The 13,871-nt window shown below is 34.8% G+C and overlaps 1 protein-coding gene across 2 annotated transcripts; it reads left to right on the top strand.

Moving 5' to 3' along the window:
* Positions 1 to 1,849: 1,849 nt before the first annotated feature.
* On the top strand, positions 1,850 to 13,455 carry LOC145614134 (uncharacterized). Of its 2 annotated transcripts, none has more exons than XM_081669133.1 (12): positions 1,850 to 2,025; positions 2,163 to 2,323; positions 5,084 to 5,201; positions 6,641 to 6,737; positions 7,711 to 7,817; positions 8,446 to 8,568; positions 8,779 to 8,932; positions 9,530 to 9,590; positions 9,687 to 10,057; positions 10,466 to 12,059; positions 12,297 to 12,708; positions 13,358 to 13,455. In XM_081669133.1, exons 2-11 carry the CDS (start codon positions 2,196 to 2,198, stop codon positions 12,541 to 12,543), a joined length of 3,000 nt encoding a protein of 999 aa, XP_081525259.1. In that variant the 5' UTR covers positions 1,850 to 2,025; positions 2,163 to 2,195; the 3' UTR covers positions 12,544 to 12,708; positions 13,358 to 13,455. The 2 variants fall into 2 exon arrangements, with proteins under 2 accessions (XP_081525259.1, XP_081525260.1); XM_081669134.1 differs by having other exon boundaries at positions 2,142 to 2,323.
* Positions 13,456 to 13,871: the final 416 nt, after the last annotated feature.

Genomic DNA, 13,871 nt, shown 5'->3' with positions numbered 1-13,871 from the left:
ATAAAGGAAACAATTTTCAAAAAAAAAATAAAAATAAAGGAAACATGTATTTGGCACTTTGTAAAACTAAATTAAATGATGAAATTGATTGACACTACTTAAAGGTCCTATATGTGTGAATGTCAACTAGCTTAATTGGTTAAAGTTTGTGAAGTCAAAAGAAAATTTTGATGATTGTCTTTGACTATAATTGCAATAGCATGGGCAGTTTGATAAATTAGGTTGTTAGTAAGATGAAAATCGTAAATTGAACTATTTCGTGTGTTTTTAGAAGATTTAGGATGAGGAAGCACGTAATTCGTGTTTGATTTGCCTAATTTGAAAACTGGTTTTCATTTTCGAGCTCATTTTCAAATCACTTTGCATTTCTCTTCCCGTTGTTGCTTAATCGTTTTCTCCATTTGCAAATTGTTTGGCTTATTGAGGATTAATCGTTTCCTTCATCTCGCATCTAAGTCTAAAACGTACTCGAAATTTCGTGTATGCTCACAATGACCAATGTAATTTTTTTCTCATATTATCTTTAGCTTATATAGGTTGAACATAACCTTTTTCTTTTTTTAATCTTTTTGCAATCTAATTGATTTTTGTTGGAAAACTCACTAACAAGTGCATAAAAAATAGATTAACATTAAACAGCTAGAAGAGCGAAGTGAAGAATATCTATTTAGGGTTTTGGTCCAAGAACAATTCTAGACAAACCAGTGCATCAAACGATGATTCAATCGTTAAAAAATAGATCTTACATATCCCCAATAAGGGCTTGTTTACATTTACTTCAGTTCAGTTCCTAATTTCCTTCTCTCATAAAATATTCAGTTTAGCTTAGTTTAGTAAATGTAAACAGGCCCTAAGGCCCCGTTCTTTAGAGCTGCTCTGCTTTGCTCTGCTGAAATCTGCTCTGCTCTGCTTAAAATTAATACTTAATATTGAATTATTATAATAATAATGTATATTTAATAATAATAATAAATAATTAATACTTAATGATAATAATAATAATAAATAAATAATATTTAATAATAATAATATATAATTAATATTTAATAATAATAATAATATATATTTAATATTTAATAATAATAATATATAATTAATATTTAATAATAATAATATATAATATTTAATAATAATAATATTAATAATAACATAATTAATATTTGATAATAATAATATTAATAATAATAATATAATTAATATTTAATAATATAAATATTATTAATTATAATTAATATTTAATAATAAAATTTAATGATTATAATAGTAGTAGTAGTAGTAGCAGTAGTAGTAATAATAATAATTGTAGTAATAATAATAATAATAATAATAGTAATAATAATAATAATAATAATAATAATAATAATAGTAAAAATAATAATAATAATAATAATAGTAATAATAATAATAATAGTAATAATAATATTAGTAATTATAATAATATTAGTAATAATAATATTAATATTAATGAAATCTACTCTACTCTGCTCGGCTCTGCTTTGCTCTGCTGAAATCTGCTCTGCTCTGCCAGAAGCTCAAAAGAACAGGGCCTAAGTCGATAAAATTTCAAAACGATCGAGCGATGTAAATTCTAGCAACATACTCATAATGACAATCGACTATTTTACAAATCCATAAAGATAGACCAATCAAAAGAAATCAAAACCTTTTAAAACAAATACTCCATCCAAAACACAAACCATATCCATTTTGATTTTGATTTTCCATGATTATTACCATTACCATAACAAATTAGCACAAATCACGATTTTCATAAAGGCAACACTGTCGGCTGTTGATTAATATAGCGGGACCTAAACACACTTTCTAGCACGGACCATTTTCAAAACAACGTGGAACCTCATGCTCATACCTCATACCAAACCAAGCTTCCTCTATTCAACGTCCCTCAATTCACCTTCTTCTTCTTCTCCCTCTCTCCTCAATTCCTACTTCGCATCTCGCTGAATTCAAACCCTAGAACTCCGATTTCGTCGCTTAGATCCATCAACTCTTCGATCGTAACCGGTAATGTCGACTCATTTTCAGTTTTATTTTTGATTACGATGTTTGATCTGATGAATTTTATGATTTCATTGATTGTAAATTTTGTTGAAGAATTGTGGATTTTGATTTGTTTTTAGGTGATTTGGTTGATTTTGTAGGTTGATTGTTTGGAAAATTGAGAGGAGTTTGAAATGTTGCGCGCTCCGGCAACAGTGGAGGAGCAATTGATTTTGAAAGCTATTAGGGAGGAGTGTTCATGGGAGAATTTGCCTAAGAGGTTGCAATCAACTCTTTCTTCTAAAGAGGAATGGCATAGAAGGTTTGTTTCTTTTGATTTCATGTTGTTTAGTAGTTTTGTTAGTGGAGTGTAATTTTCAGTGCAAAATTTAAAATTATGTTGTATAAGCTTTTGTGCTGGATATGCTACATTTGGATGATATTATTGAAAAGTTCATCGTTAAAGTCGAAATTGTGCCGGAATCTGTGCAATGCTGAAGGTGTAGCTGTTATTGAGTGGTTACATCTTCTGCATTTACTTGTTGTGATTATGTAATCTAGGATGTTTTTATGGGTGATCTATCATATACGTAGTATTAGTTCCTTCGGCTGTGGCATGTATTGATAATGCTGGTTCACAATTTTGTATAGGCAAGGGTTTTTTTTTGTTATTGGGAAGGGAAGGGGGTGGGTTGCTGGAATGTGGCATCAGGGATATAAGTTTGATCAATTAGGAACGGGAAGTTACATTGGTTTAAGAATTTAGCTGCTATGTGATTTCTACTATATTTATAATTATTAGTTAATTTGTTATCAAAATTGGAAAATTAGTGGCGGAACTCTGTTTGCAGAATTCTGTAAGCGAAGCAAATGCAAGTAAGCGATCATACCTTTCTATTTGATGTTAATTCTTCAATAGGAGCACTCATTTATTTGAGTGATTTTTACCCTTATGGTTATATAGGCTGGAGCACTCATTCATTTGAGTGATTTAAAACCTTACGGTGATACAAAAACTTAAACAAATAACAACAATACAAAAATGTAATTTGGTTATTCCTAATAGGAGTAAAACCTAGATATTAATATCGATAAATGCCTTCTCAGTATTTGCGTAGCTTTATCAAAGCCTAGTATCTTCTTTTGGTCATCATCTGTGGTGCTACTTGCTGAGTTGCTGGGATTGAGCTTGGATCAATCAAAATCAGATCATAACATCTTCATTCAAACTTGAGTTGAATCCTGAACTTTTTCAAGCTTGTTTTTAAAGTTCAGCTTGCAATAATAGAACTTGAGTTTGAGCCATTCACTATCTTTTGGAGTTGGATTTTGTTGTGCTCAACTCATGCAAACTCATGCAAATTTAGAGTTGAGCTCAAACAGTTCATGAACTAGCTAGGCTCATTAAAACCCCTAGTCATCATGCTGTTTCACGTAACTACTTTTGGGTTATAAATTGTCATTTGAGAGTGCATTTTATCATGATCTTTGGAGTGGTGTAATGACAAGTTGATGAGTGTTTTTAGGTTCATGAGGAAGTTAGATTTCATCCAAGAGAGTTTAAAGATTTAATTTATAAAGTCTAAAGGATAAAGAAAGGAGATATCCCATTGGGAATTGTGATGATCATGTAAAAAGACCAAATGGATTGTATACTTTTGGGTATGAGTTTGAGAATTTGGTGTTTAAAGAGAGAAAAATATGCGTAACATCTAGTGTAGTATTTGCATGCTTTGGGTCCAAGATGAAGTTTTGAAAATCCACACCCATGTTGATGTTTGTGTATTGGGTACTTAAAGTAAAATGACGAGTTTGATATTTGAAGTTACACGGGATACTTCCTTTTTTTTAGCGCCAAGGTAGAAGAGATGACATCAATGGGAGAGTTGCAACAAAATTAATGAAAAGTAGGTCTGTAACTCTGCATAGGTTATGCTTATCAGCTTATGTAGTCAGGTGTTTAAGAACAATTCTTTGATGGGAAAATGTTTGGCTAATCTTGCAAGATTATGTATTACGTTGGCACTCATTAAAAACTGGTATGCTCTTCGATGGATTCGCAAGTCATGTTTTCTAATATTTTCTATTCAATTTTATCAATAGCATAACTCGTGATTTTTCCCCTTTAATATAAGATATGATTGGGGATTTGTTCCTTTTTGGGAATAATCTTTTGTTAGATCGCATCTTTTGTGTTTTTTTTTTAAATATTTTTTTTTTCATATTATCATTTTTCAGTGTCTATTGAGTTGTCACTTCATGATGCATTAATGTTTTTGGGTGGCTGTGTGAACAATTCTTCATGAATCTTCTACTTTTGGAGGACTCCTAGTGGGTGTTTTTGTGAGCTCACTATGTTGTATATAGTTATGCCTATTTCCTCAACAAGTTCATAGAGTAAGAGGCTGGTTGGTTGATTCATCATTATCTATTCTTTTTACAGCCATTCACCAACATACCTGATCCTGAACCTTTGTCTAATTCTGACTTTGTTTAAGAGGCCAATGTTCCAAAGTGATTCATAGCTTTTTGTAAGGTCAGTTTTGTTGATGAAGGTAAAAACTGAAGAAAGTCTGGTTTCAGAGGCCCAATAAGGCACTGTTCTGGATCATGTGTCTTCTAGTGAAGGGATGGATGGTCACTTGTAATTGCACTGTAAGTTGAAATATCTTTATGGTGAAGATGTATGGTTTTTTCTAGCCATAAAATTTGGAGGTTTTACAGGGCTTTGGCCTGAGTTTGAGTAGGTGCTTGTCTTATAACGCTGTGCCGGTTTTCCTTTTGTTTTTTGTGGAATTGGTTGCTAAGAAACAATGAGATCTTCTGAGATCAGATCTATAAGTAGATTACCTTGTCTTAAAGTTTCTTGGCACTTGGCAGTTTCCTCTCATTTGTTGTGATTTACATTCTTTTCTTTTTCTTCTTAATTTTGTTAATTCCATGGTTGTCTTTTTCTGTAACTTTATGAAATTCCTAATCTAAATAAGTTCGAGGATATAATGTCTATTGTTCATTGAGTTTTAGGGTGTGAAATTGAATTTATCCAAGTGCTGACTAAATTTATTCTCAATTCTGCGAGTAGGGTGATTGAACATTGCATAAAAAAGAGGCTGCAATGGAATACTTGTTTTGCTCGCAAAGTAATCAAAGAAAGCGAATACTACGAGGAGATGATGCGGTATCTTCGGAAAAATCTTGCGGTCAGTTCTATACCCATGTCTTTCTGTGGTTTTGTTCTGTCTTTTAAGGTGTAGGATTGTTCTCGTGCTTTGCCTTTTGGAAACAATATAATGAGTTATCGAAATCTGACTTCTGGAATTACTTTGAAGCTCCATGGTTTAACATCTACATTTGGCATCCCAATGACTCTTAATACAGTGTCTGATAGTAACCAACTGATACTATATCATCAACCATAAATTTCTTTGCTGCTCCCATGAACAGTCATATATGGGCAATGTTACTCCGGTAACTGTTGAGAGGTTGTTTTGTTTAACATCCTTCGGAAAAGTTTAGACATCCTGTTATTTTCACCACAATAAAAGTAGATGTTACATTTATGAAGCACTTAAATTAGGCTGGTTTTGGTTTCCTTTTTGAAGTGGTCAAGTGGATGAAAGTTGAAAGTTTGAAACATATGTGTGCTATGAAAAAGTGTTTAAAGTAGTGTATTTTTTTCCCTTTATTTATGTGTGCTGTATATACCGAATTTTATTCTTTTTCCTATAAAGTTTGCCAGAAGCTAATTAACTCAAAACTGAGTGTTCTGGAAATACTGAAACAGTAGCCATATAATTATTTTCCCCCCAACCTTGTTAGGTCAATTAGCTTTAGTGTTCCTTATTTCTTTAATTAAAAGCCAACAGACCAGTGCTACTTAATCATGAAAAAAAGAAAAGATAAATATTTAATACCTAATGTGCATTGTGCAAGGAAATTACATTAACTGCAAAACACCAATATAAGCTGACAGCTTTTTAAACAAGAGATATAAAGTAAATTGTTAGTTATACCCTAAGCAAAAGAATTGCCTAGTACTTCTTTCACTCTCACTCTTTTTCTTTGTTTTTTCTTAGCATAAGCAAAAAAATCTGATCAAAGTAAGCAAGGTCAGTATTGTAATAAAAAGGAATATGAACAATTAATCTAAACTGTAATGCTTCCAAATCTCATGCCTATGTTATAAATGGCATACTGGCATAGTATGCTATACATTTGGGCACCTTAGAAATTTGACTTAAAACATTAATGTTAAATAGCTTATGCTTCTTATAGCTAATAGAGTTGGTGACTTCATATGGTGTAAAGTGTTTGGTGAGTCTATGGAGGAACTTCATGGAGTTCATATTTCCTGGTGAATAGCTTACCTATTTTTTAAAGCTGTGTTTCAAAATTGGGGCTTAACAACTTTCTCTCTCTCTCTCTCTCTCTCTCTCTCTCTCTCTCTCTCTCGTATGTTTGAGTTTGTGAGGAGAGGGAAAGGATCTCTGTCTCTCTCTCCCTCTCTTTGTTCCTTGGTATGGTTGAGTTTGTGAGGAGAGGGAAAGGATGGGGTATTTTTGTTGCTAGTATTCCCTTTGGAATATCCAGTTTTTACCTGAATCCTATAATAACCTAACTTTGATTATTTTCTCTGCAGCTTTTCCCTTATCACCTCTCAGAATATGTATGCCGAGTGATGAGGGTCTCACCTTTCCGATATTACTGTGACATAATATTTGAGGTTATGAAAAGTGGTAATTGATCCATCATTTTTCTGCATAACTTGTGTTGGCTTCTATTATTGGATATCATTGTATGTTGCAGTTTTGTAAATACTCTAATGAGCAATATTTCCCAATGTGTCATTGGAGGCTGTTCAGATTTAATGAACATACTCTAGGATGAGGCCCTGTTGTATCATGCATTGGTTTTGTGTCAAAAAATATGATGCCCTCAAGATACTGTTTTATTTACATCCACAAAACCAAGAAAAGGCAAACACCACTAAGAAATCAACACTTGATTTCTGCTATACAAATAAGCTTAATTTGGATAGTTAAACGGGGTCCTCCTCTAGCTTAACAACATTGTTGGCAAAGGCTTATTAGAGCAACTCCAATGGCAAGCTAATTGTCAAATTAGCTTGCCATGCCACATAAGCTTTTAAGCTAATTGTCATCTTAGCTATTTTTTGTTCCAATGACTAGCTATTAGCTTACTATATAAATGAATCTCACTTCCTTACTTAACTTTTTTATATTTCATTTTATTTACTACCCCCGTTAACTTTTAGTTGCAACTTAAGAATATTTTATATCTAACAAATAATACCCCGAAGTTGCGACTAAAAGTTAACGGAGGTATTAATCTATTTTGGCAAGTTTTCCAAGCAAATTGCATTTTGTAGCTCTAATGGTCAAGCTCATAGCTTGGGAATATTTAAAATTGCAAGCAAGCCCCTAGCTACAAACATTGGAGTTGCTCTAAGTGAGATGTTATTGCCTCTTTTATTCTAGGTGTTTAGAATGTTGGGATATTTTTTTTTTTCCTTCTCCTTTTTCTCAAATTTATTTTATTACAACTTGGCTTTATCCCCAATTAAACGCATCATCCAACACTTAATTTCAATACCTTTTGCAAAACTTACATTCTGAATAGTGCTTGTTGTACCCATAGTCCCATAGCTTTTCTACAATTGACTTAATAACTGATAATTTACTCTTGCAGAGCAACCTTATGATAGCATTCCAAATTTCAGTGCAGCGGATGCATTGCGGATCACAGGAATTGGGAGGAATGAGTTCATTGATATCATGAATAAATGCAGATCTAAGGTATTTCTTAAATGCTTTGTGTTATTTTTGGTAGTATCCATCATGATACAGATTGTATGCTGCAGATGAGATTTATGTACAGTTAGTGATGCCTTAACCCTGTCGTAAATATTTCTCTTAATGTCTGGCACAAATCCACAGTTACTTTAGTTTGGGAAGTATAAAAATATAATTTCTTGAGGTTCAAATCTGGGAAGTGAATAATCCACCCATTTAAAATTTTCTGGGGGGTCAAACTTTCAAACTATCGCTGCTACGACTGTGAGAAATAAGTAAAGTCAATGTCTTTCTAGACTCTATCTGCTGCAATGACTCAATAATAAAAAAGATAATCCACAAATCAATAAATTAAGGGCCGGTAGCAGGACGTTCTGAGCTCTTCAATCCTGTTAGAATAGGAATTAGTTGATATTTATTTTTTAAACTCAAAATTTATCATCAAAAGGTGCATGTAAAATATGTAATAAAATTCAGACAATTAGTAGCATCATGGCTCGTGAAAGTCACAAAGATTTGATTGACATCACTTATCTTATCTTTTTTTTTTGTTTATTTTTTTTTTAATTTTTTTTTAAAATTTCTGATACCGTTTTCTGATTTCTTCCTTCATTGATGTGGAGCTATTCAGAAATTCATGTGGAAAATTAACAAATCAATTGCAAAAGAACTTCTACCAACACAACCGGCGGATTTTCCTATCGAACCTTGGTGGGGAGTTTGTCTTGTCAACTTTACTCTTGAAGAATTTAAGGTAACTATCTAATTTGTTGTTTTCTTTCCTTCTTCCCTTGAGCAATCTGATGGTCCTTGCACCTGAAAATTTTACTGTTTGCCTATAGTTAGTGGGTAATGTCCTGTTATCTTTCTTTTTAACAAGAAATTGATGCCATGTCGCCATGATTTTGAGTTGATGCTGTTGTGGAGATTTCTGAAAGTAATTTTTTAATTTTAATTCTTTCAGAAACTTTCAGATGAAGAGATGGCAATGATAGATAAAGTTTGCAAGGAGGAAGCCAATTCATATGTTCTTTTCAATCCTGACATAATAAAGGGCTTATACCGGCGGGGTTTAATATATTTTGATGTTCCTGTATATTCAGATGACCGTTTCAAAGGTAAATCTTCATAAGGATAGCCTTTAATGTCAAATGTAGTTTCATATATTATTTATTAGCTAGGTAATTTGATTAGTAATTATTCGTATATATTCAGGTTATCATTTAATTACCTTTTGTACATTAAATGTTTGTGCACACCCTAGGTGTAGGGACTGCCAATCCTAACCCTTGCTGTAAACCAGGAGAAAGGGTTGTACATGGAGGTGGCATGTGCACCATGCCATCATATAAATACATGCTTGATCCATCTCCTGCTAGGAGGTTATTCCCCACATTTTACTGTCCATAATATCATTTTGTGGTTTACATCTAGTTAGAAGTCCCGTGTTTCTGAGGGTTGTCTTTTTGTGTTTTTGGGGGTTGGGTTTAGCAGGTAGGGCAACTATTATGCTCTCTTTTCAATTCATATTTTTCTCCAACCTATTGGTATATTTAAGCCTTTACTATCACTGTTGCTGTTAGGGATTAATTTTTACACCCCCCCCGGGTGGGTCTTTGCCCGCATATTTTGATCTGAGAGTAGAAAAGTCTCAGTGCTTACCAATATGATACAGACTTTGTTGTTCATCAAACATTTGATATAGACTGTTTCAGTTTCTAGGCTGGAGGGCTTTGTTTCAAATAGGGAGCAGTCTTATGAAGATCCTATTGAGGAGTAAGCAAGTTAACTCTTTACATAGATACATTGTTCTTGACTCTAGTATGAAAATTGGATTTATTGAGTTCCTTATTACCTATGTCCAACCTGTAGGTTACTGTACGCAGTTTTTGTTGTTTCAAGTGAGAATGCAACTGTTGCAGAACTTGCCTCTACATTACAGGCGGACCTCTTGCAGTTGCAATCTGCTGCATCCTTCGCTTGTCGATTGGGATGGGCAGAGAAAATAATTGATCCAGCATCTATTCTACAGGATGCTAGTGTCCAGGGATCTCTTATTCTAAGTGATGATGAAGATGGTTCTCGGGCTAGTGTAGGCTCCGCAAACTTGTCGGTGGATGGAGTCAGTGTTCAACAGGACTATTCAGGGTCAGAAAGCAGAGCAGCTTCAAATCATGCCCGTGTTGCATTTATTGTTGATGCTAATATTACTTCATACCTCATGATGGGGTCTGTTTCACCAGGTTTTACTTTTCCCCATACTTTGCCATTCTACATTGCGTCTAAATGTCTCTGTTCATTTTGTCATTCTGCCTCCCTTTCTAGTTTTCAAACAGTTTCTATTCCATCCTATAGAGCTCTGTATTTGGTACTCTAGGCTGTTTGGTAGGAAAGTCTTGAGTTTACTCATTATTTGCATTGCAATAGGACTTCTAGAAAACGATTTTTGGGCTTTAAACTGTAACATTTACTTATTTGTCTTTTCATGTGTCTATTTTTCTTTTGGCACAAAAACGCTTGGAAAATTACTGATAGGATAACTTATTACAGGGTATTTAGGCCAACAGGGAAGGCGGAAAAGAAAATGAAGGGAGCAGTGTGCATATGATTTCTGACTCACTCATGTTTTCCATTTGTGTTTCTTGTTTCAGGTTTGAAATCGCATGCTGTAACGCTCTATGAAGCAGGTAAGCTGGGTCACGCAAGTATTGCAGATCTTTGCAAGGATTTGAGCACATTAGAAGGAACCAAATTTGAAGGTGAATTGCAGGAATTTGCAAATCATGCATCTAGCCTCCGTTGTGTTCTAGAATGTCTTCTTTCTGGAGGAGTTTCTGATAGTATTGGAGACACAGAAATTGGTCATAAGGTGGACACCGTATCCTCACAAAGCAATGAAACCTCTACAGCAGTTGAAACGAGCTTGACTCAGAATGCCAATGGTCTTAATGGTGATAAATTCATCAATATAGAATCTCAGGATAAGATTATAGATTCAGAATGTTTGGAAAGAGATTCCTCTTCATATTCAATATCTGGAGCCAGCTCTGCCGACACCAAGCTTGTCAGTGAAGACCATGTAGATGATTCCTATGAGCAGCCTTTGTTGGATCCTATCTCAGAGGATAATGAGATTTCAGCCTTGGAAAGTGATGCTCCTAGAAGAAAAAGGAGTTATCGTTTGGATCTTCTTCGTTGTGAAAGTTTGGCCACTCTTGCACCTGCTACTTTAGATAGATTGTTCCACCGAGACTATGATATTGTCTTATCCATGGTACCTCTGCCTCCAGCCTCTATTTTGCCTGGGCAAACAGGCCCTGTGCACTTTGGGCCTCCCTCACATTCATCCATGACACCTTGGATGAAATTAGTACTATATTCAGCGGTAGGCAGTGGACCGCTGTCTGTTGTGCTAATGAAGGGCCAATATTTACGTTTACTTCCTGCACCCCTGGTGGGCTGTGAGAAAGCCCTTATATGGTCATGGGATGGATCTACAATTGGAGGGGTTGGGGGAAAATTTGAAGGGAGCTTAGTGAAAGGGACTGTTCTTCTGCATTGTCTTAATTCACTTCTTAGACATTCTGCTGTACTTGTGCAGCCTCTCAGCAAGTATGACCTTGATAAATCTGGGAAAATTGTTACAATAGATGTCCCGCTGCCGTTGAAAAATTCTGATGGTTCACTTGTGCATGTAGGGGAGGAGTTGGGTTTAGGCATTGATGAAAGCACAAGGTTGGAGTCACTAATAAGTGAGATAGTGGATAGAATTGATTTGTGGACCATTGGTTACATCCGCCTATTAAGACTTTTCATAGAGACAGATTCAGATCAGGTATCACCTGATGATGAGAGATATGAATGGGTCCCACTAAGTGTAGAGTTTGGTGTTCCTCTATTTAGTCCAAAACTGTGCAAGAAAATGTGCAAAAGAGTAATCTCTTCACAGTTGCTTCAGACAGAGTCCTTTGATGAGCACCATGAAGCAATGCATGGGTTAAGAAGAAGATTACGTGATGTATGTGCAGAGTACAGTCCCACAGGTCCTGCTGCAAAGCTTTTATATCAGAAAGAGAAACCAAAGGAAAAGTCTCGTCAACTTATGACCTATGCGAGTGGAAGATGGAATCCTCTTGCGGAACCATCATCTCCCATTGCTGGAGCCACTGAATACCAGAGGAAAAAACTTTCGTCAAGGCAGCGTTCAAGAAGAGAAGTTCTTAGCTTTGATGGGAGCATTCTCAGGTAACCAATGTTGACATGACATGTCTTATATTACACCTATTGGCAGTTCTTTTTCTATGAACTCTGGTTTTACCACTTCTGTTGGTTTGCTGGTTGTTTCTGGGTAGCATTCTAACTTTTACTGAGGGCTTTATATTTTGCTTTGTGATTTTGGTTCATCATGTATGTGCTCATGGAAACATATGATCAGATTGGGTTCTCAAGGTCCCTGATGTCCTGTTTGACTTTTATGTGTAGATCATATGCTTTGTCTCCCGTTTATGAGGCGGCCACCAGGCCAATTGAAGAATCAAATTCAACAAATGTCCCTAAAGTTGAATCTGATGATGCTGATAGCAAAGATGTGATCCTGCCTGGAGTAAGTCTCCTCTTTGATGGAGCAGAACTGGAACCTTTTGAGATAGGTGCTTGTCTCCAGGCTCGCCAACCAATTGCTCTAATTGCAGAGGCCTCATCTGCAACCTCTGCTCTAGCAGCTAAATAGGATTTATGGCTCTTGACTTCTGTCATTGTTTAGAAGATCATAGCTTCAGTAAACCGCATTGCTGACTGTTGTTGCTTCCTCATCATAAATCAGCCCTGATTATATCTTCTTCTTCTTCTCCTGAAACCTGGAGGGCAATCGATTATTTGTCTGCGTGATCTTAAGGTATCTACTAGACACTGCTTGAAGTTATTACTCCCTCCGTTTGGATTCAATAGCTGTTTTGTCCCATAAATCTCTCATATATCACCATAATATCTTTTGAAATACCCTTTGTCACTGTTGTCTACAGTTTATCCTCTCTCCATTACTTCATTGAAATTGGGTTGAAGGGAAAATTTAAGCATAATTTATTTCTGCTGTATGAAATGTTGTGAAGTTTTTGTGCATTTATATCATATACTGCTATTGTTACCAGATGGTCAATTCTCACCATATCATTATACTACTTGCAAAACTCAGTTTCAATACTTGAATTTTGTACTTGAATCTTGTACTTAAGTTATAACCAGATGGATCTGCAATAGATGATTCTCATTGCAAATCCGAGTTAATTGGGTACAAAAAGTGGAGTAACTGTAATTTTAAAATTGTAGAGTGATTCTTCATTACAGTCACAGATTGTGGAAGAATTATCTGCATGTGTGATGATAAGAGTTTCTACATCTAATCCAAGACTTTTCATGAGACTTAATATATTGGTTGCTTGCTCTTTCTCTTCACCATCTCCCCTTTCTATCTATATGTGCTCTATGTTCTGTATATTATCTTCTCTAAAGTTATATGCTTAATTTGTGATGGTTTCATTTTGCAGGTGAAGCCTGGTGGCTTGTTCTCCCTGCATGTGGTTGATGCAAGCTGTAAAAGGTGCGACTGCATTACAAAACTGATTCTTTTTACCCAAAAAAATAAGACTTGGTTGCTAATGATGTTAGTATTCAGGATTAAAATAGAGATTTTATTTAATTGTTATTTTTCCTAAATTAAAATTTGAGTTTCTTTTTTGCTGGTAGACTTGTAGTATAGGAAGAGGCAACAGGGCTTATTGTTGAAGCCTGCTGTGCTCTAGGTACATATCATGGTTGTAGGTAGCCAGGGATGTACTAGGTTTTATGTAAGTGCCATCCCTGCCTTGGAGCAACTTCCATAAGGGAAAAGAAAAGAAACCTCGAGGAGGATACTATGTAATAAGCATATAGAGTGATTCAATTGAAATTGAATTTTAGATTTGATACTTTATCTTTTGAAATTTAAAATTAAAGGTTGTAGAATTTAGAGCTCAGAATCGCTCTTAAAGTCTAAAATTAATAACCTAATCAGCTGCTTTT

The sequence above is a fragment of the Chenopodium album genome, chromosome 25, assembly GCF_948465745.1.
Source record: "Chenopodium album chromosome 25, dcCheAlbu1.1, whole genome shotgun sequence".
NCBI classification, from domain to species: Eukaryota; Viridiplantae; Streptophyta; class Magnoliopsida; order Caryophyllales; family Amaranthaceae; genus Chenopodium; species Chenopodium album.
This window is presented reverse-complemented; position numbering and strand designations above follow the sequence as displayed.

Excerpts from the sequence above, each read along its gene's own strand:
- LOC145614134 (XM_081669133.1), top strand. The coding sequence starts at position 2,196 with ATGTTGCGCGCTCCGGCAACAGTGGAGGAGCAATTGATTTTGAAAGCT. Across the intron at positions 5,202-6,640 it reads ATCTTCGGAAAAATCTTGCG|CTTTTCCCTTATCACCTCTC; the intron begins GTCAGTTCTATA and ends TTTTCTCTGCAG. Across the intron at positions 8,569-8,778 it reads TTACTCTTGAAGAATTTAAG|AAACTTTCAGATGAAGAGAT; the intron begins GTAACTATCTAA and ends TAATTCTTTCAG.